This window comes from Marmota marmota, unplaced genomic scaffold (assembly GCF_001458135.2).
Source record: "Marmota marmota marmota unplaced genomic scaffold, marMar, whole genome shotgun sequence".
Classification (NCBI taxonomy): Eukaryota; Metazoa; Chordata; class Mammalia; order Rodentia; family Sciuridae; genus Marmota; species Marmota marmota.
In genome coordinates this window covers 6603931-6607728 of record NW_025999962.1, presented here as the reverse complement: position 1 = coordinate 6607728, position 3798 = coordinate 6603931, and the positions used below count along the sequence as shown (strand labels likewise).

The window sequence follows — 3798 nt, the reverse complement described above, 5'->3', positions numbered from 1 at the left end:
GGGAGCGGGGGGGAGCGCGGCGTGCGCCGCTGCGCAGGCGCAGTGGCGGGGCGAAGGACCTTGTGTTTCCAAAATGGCGGCAGCGATGGATGTGGATACCCCGAGCGGCACCAACAGCGGCGCGGGCAAGAAGCGCTTTGAAGTGAAAAAGGTTGGGTCTCGCCAGTGCCTTCCTCAGGGAAGCTAGAGAGGCGCGGATCTGGCTGGCAGGCCCGGGGATAACCGAGGCGCGAAGGAAAAGGCTTCATTTCAGGGCGTTCCTGGGACCGGGTCCCATGAAAGGAAGCCGGGGGGCGGGCCTTAGAGTTGATCGGCATTACGGTGGCCCACTGTTCTGATCAGTGTTGGTTTCGCTGGGAGGCGGAGGGGCCAATCACGGAGGTGCTTATTGAGATGCGCGGGGTTGCGAGCTAGCTGCGGGAGCCAAGCGCCTGAGCTGTCACTGGAGAAGCTGAGGGTGGGGGAAGGGCAGGGTGGGGTGAGTGGAATGGGGAGCCCGAGCGACTGCAGCGGGTGGAGGATGGGGCAGTGCGGCGAAAGCCGGGAAGCTGAGATACCACGCATTGGAGGAGCCCACCCGGTGATCCCCCTGCCCCACCCCTTCTTGGAGCTTGGGGTTCCTCTGACTCTAAGGAACCCCGACTTAGCCCTCGCCAAAGGGAGGCCTCCATTAGCTCCCTCTCCGGCCCTTGCCCCACCGAGTTAAATTCTCGACTGTAAAGCTTGGCTCTTCTGAGACGTCTGCCGGTTGTTACAGAGTCGCCCCAGTCCTGTGGTTCTCAGTCATGTTCAGCCAGATCCCCTTCTAACAGCAACAACAAAAAAAATTTAAATCGTGGTGGTAATTGGTCAATGGAAAATGGCGAGCCCGTTTCTTGTGGCATTTAAGGAGGGTTGAGTACTAGTCTCAAGTAACCTGGTAAGAGTGGGAAAGGAAAAATGTGGAATGTGTCTTTTTTGCATGAGATCCCTTTTAGTATATTGCCAACAGTTTGGGAGAAAAGTATCGATTCCCGCCTAAGGTGAAGTCAATAAATCTGTCAAAATGAAGATCCTGAAGGAGGGAAGATGTATTTCTACAGCATCTAGCTAAGCACAAGACAGTATCTCCTCTCCACCCCACCTCACCTCACCCCCCACCCCCGGCATTTGGGCTTTTTAAATTTTTTTGTCTTTTTCTTTTTGGCATCTCATTGTGGTCACTGCTGCTCAATTACAGCCAGCAGCCATATTGAAGAATAATAGAAGTAGGGTTTTTCTTCTGAGTTGAAGCTATGGTGTGAAAAATGCTGAAGACGTTTCTAGACCCTGAGAGTTGGGTTTGAAAGAGATGGAGGTTTGGGAAGTGGCACCAAATTAGTAGAGAAAGGGGAGTTTGGGAGTATATATAATCGCAGAGGCGAGAGAGTTGTACTATTTAAATACTACTTTTTGATAAACTCTTACTGGAATTAACTAAAAAGGCTGAACTTCCAAAAGCTAAGGACATCGTTTATTTGATAAGAACTAAACAAAGTCTAGTAAATTCTACCAATTGTTAATAAGTAATCTCATAAGATTTAAGTGATGACCTTGTTCTGTGTACTGACACTGGGTAACTGGTTATCCAGCTTATCCCACGATTACCCACTTATGATCCAATCATCATCTTAGTTCATTGTGTTCTGAGCTTTCACTCCCTGCTCATACTTCCAAAGCTGCCTTGAACTGCCAGTGTTTGTGCAGGTTTTGAGCTTCTGTAACTGCCAGGGAAACCTGTACAGTAATTTAAGTTTGTTCACATTAAACTTAATTTGCTTACATTGATGCAGCCAAATTATTTTAAACTGTAGGGAAAATTAAAACAATACTCATTAATTTCTATGTTCATATGCTCAATCTATTAAAGAATGAGAAAGCATATAGGTAGCCTACTGTTGTCCTCTGATATAATAAAAGAAGAGTAATATCCAAAAATGCCTTTGTTTTGTGGTCCCTGTTCCTATGATTTCAGCTGCAGCATGAAATCCTAAGGAGCATGTGTGTTACATTAAAAGGAGAGTGCATTGTTCCCCCTTTTTCTCTTTGCAGTGGAATGCAGTAGCCCTCTGGGCCTGGGATATTGTGGTTGATAACTGTGCCATCTGCAGGAACCACATTATGGATCTTTGTAAGTAATTGGAGAAGGATGGGAAGAAGTTGAGACGGTTACAGAGATTGTGGCTATCCTGATGTGACCAATTTTCTTTTTCACAAGGAGATATAAACCATAAAGCACTTGGGGTTTCTGCATCTAGTCTGTTGGTGTGATCAAAATAAAGTAGTTTTTCATGACATCCTAGAAGCATAACCAGCTCTCAGAATAAATTACTGAATCTGAAGATGCCAAGGACACATTTAGAATGAATTGTGGACACAGAGGCACTGTTGATTCTTTCTATATATTTCCCATCTCATACTCAAATGTGAATGGAAGAAAATAAACTTTAAGCTAAAATATTCTGAACTAGTTTTTGTTGGACTATATTTATAGTTGGCCCTTCTTCAGGTTCTGTGTTTACAGGTTCAAACAACCACAGATTGCAAGTGCTTTATTTTAAATATTACATCTGACTGGATGTATCGGCATGCACCTGTAGTCCTAACTACTCAATCTGCCAAGGCGGATGGATGACTTGAGCCCAGGAGTATGAGGCTCAAACCCAGTGCCTCACCTGTGAGGCAATTGCTCTACCACTGAGCCACATCCCCAGCCCAGAAATTGCATTTCTTACAAACATATACAAATCTTTTCCTTGTTATTATTCCCTAAACAATACATTATAACAACCATTTACATAGTATTTAATTCTGTTAGGTATTATAAGTAATCTAGAGTACTTAAAGTATGTGGGAGGATGTGCAGAGATTGGATGCAAATAGTACACCATTTTATTTTTTATTTATTTATTTTTTTAAAATATTTATTTATCTTTTAGTTTTCCGTGGACACAAATCTTCATTTTATTTGTATGCGGTGCTAAGGATCGAACCCAGCACCTCGCGCATGCCAGGCAAGCGCGCTACCGCTTGAGCCACATCCCCAGCCCTAGTACACCATTTTATATAAGGGACTTGCACATCCTCATATTTTGATATCTATAGGATTGGTTGGGGCAGGGCAGTCCTGCAACCAATTCCCCTCACATACTCAGTGACAATTGTATGAAGAAAGGTCTAGCCAGGCATGGTGGTGCAGGCCTGTGATCCCAGTGATTCAGGAAGCTGAGGCAGGAGGACTGCAGTGAGACCAGACTCAACTTAGTGAGACCCTGTCTCAAAAAAATAAAAAGGACTAGGGTATAGCTTAGAGGTAGAGCACTTGCCTAGAGTGTAGGAGATCTGGGGTCAGTCCCCAGTAACACAAAAAAAGAAGTCCAAGGAGTAAGGATTTTTGGTGTTATATCCAAATATAGTAAAAATAGCATCATTGCCAATATCTAACTAGATAATTAATTGAGGTAAAGAAATTTCATTAAAATCTCCACATATTTTGTTTTACAAATAAGTCAACACTTAGATCTGATTATAGTTGTTGATAGACTGTAGTGATGGGGCAAGAATGCTGGGCACGGTGTTGCATGCCTGTAATCCCAGTAACTCAGGAGGCTAAGGAAGAAAGATTTTGAGTTCAAAGCCAACCTCAGCAACTTAATGAAGCCCTAAGAAACTCAGTGAGACCCTGTCTCTAAATAAAATATTTTAAAAGGGCTGGGGATGTGGTTCAGTGGTTAAGTGCTTCTGGGTTCAATCCCCAGTACCAAAAAAAAAAAAAAAAAA

At 44.0% G+C, this 3798-nt stretch overlaps 1 protein-coding gene across 3 annotated transcripts in view; it reads left to right on the top strand.

Moving 5' to 3' along the window:
• The first annotated feature begins 7 nt into the window (after window positions 1-7).
• Rbx1 (ring-box 1) overlaps window positions 8-3798 on the top strand; it is an 18633-nt gene continuing 14842 nt past the window's right edge. For 2 of the 3 annotated variants that reach the window (XM_048803096.1, XM_015501879.2), the window contains exons 1-2: window positions 8-151; window positions 2071-2149. In XM_048803096.1, coding sequence (XP_048659053.1) covers window positions 74-151; window positions 2071-2149 — 157 coding nt within the window. In that variant the 5' untranslated portion in view covers window positions 8-73. The other variant, XM_048803095.1, reaches the window with a different exon arrangement.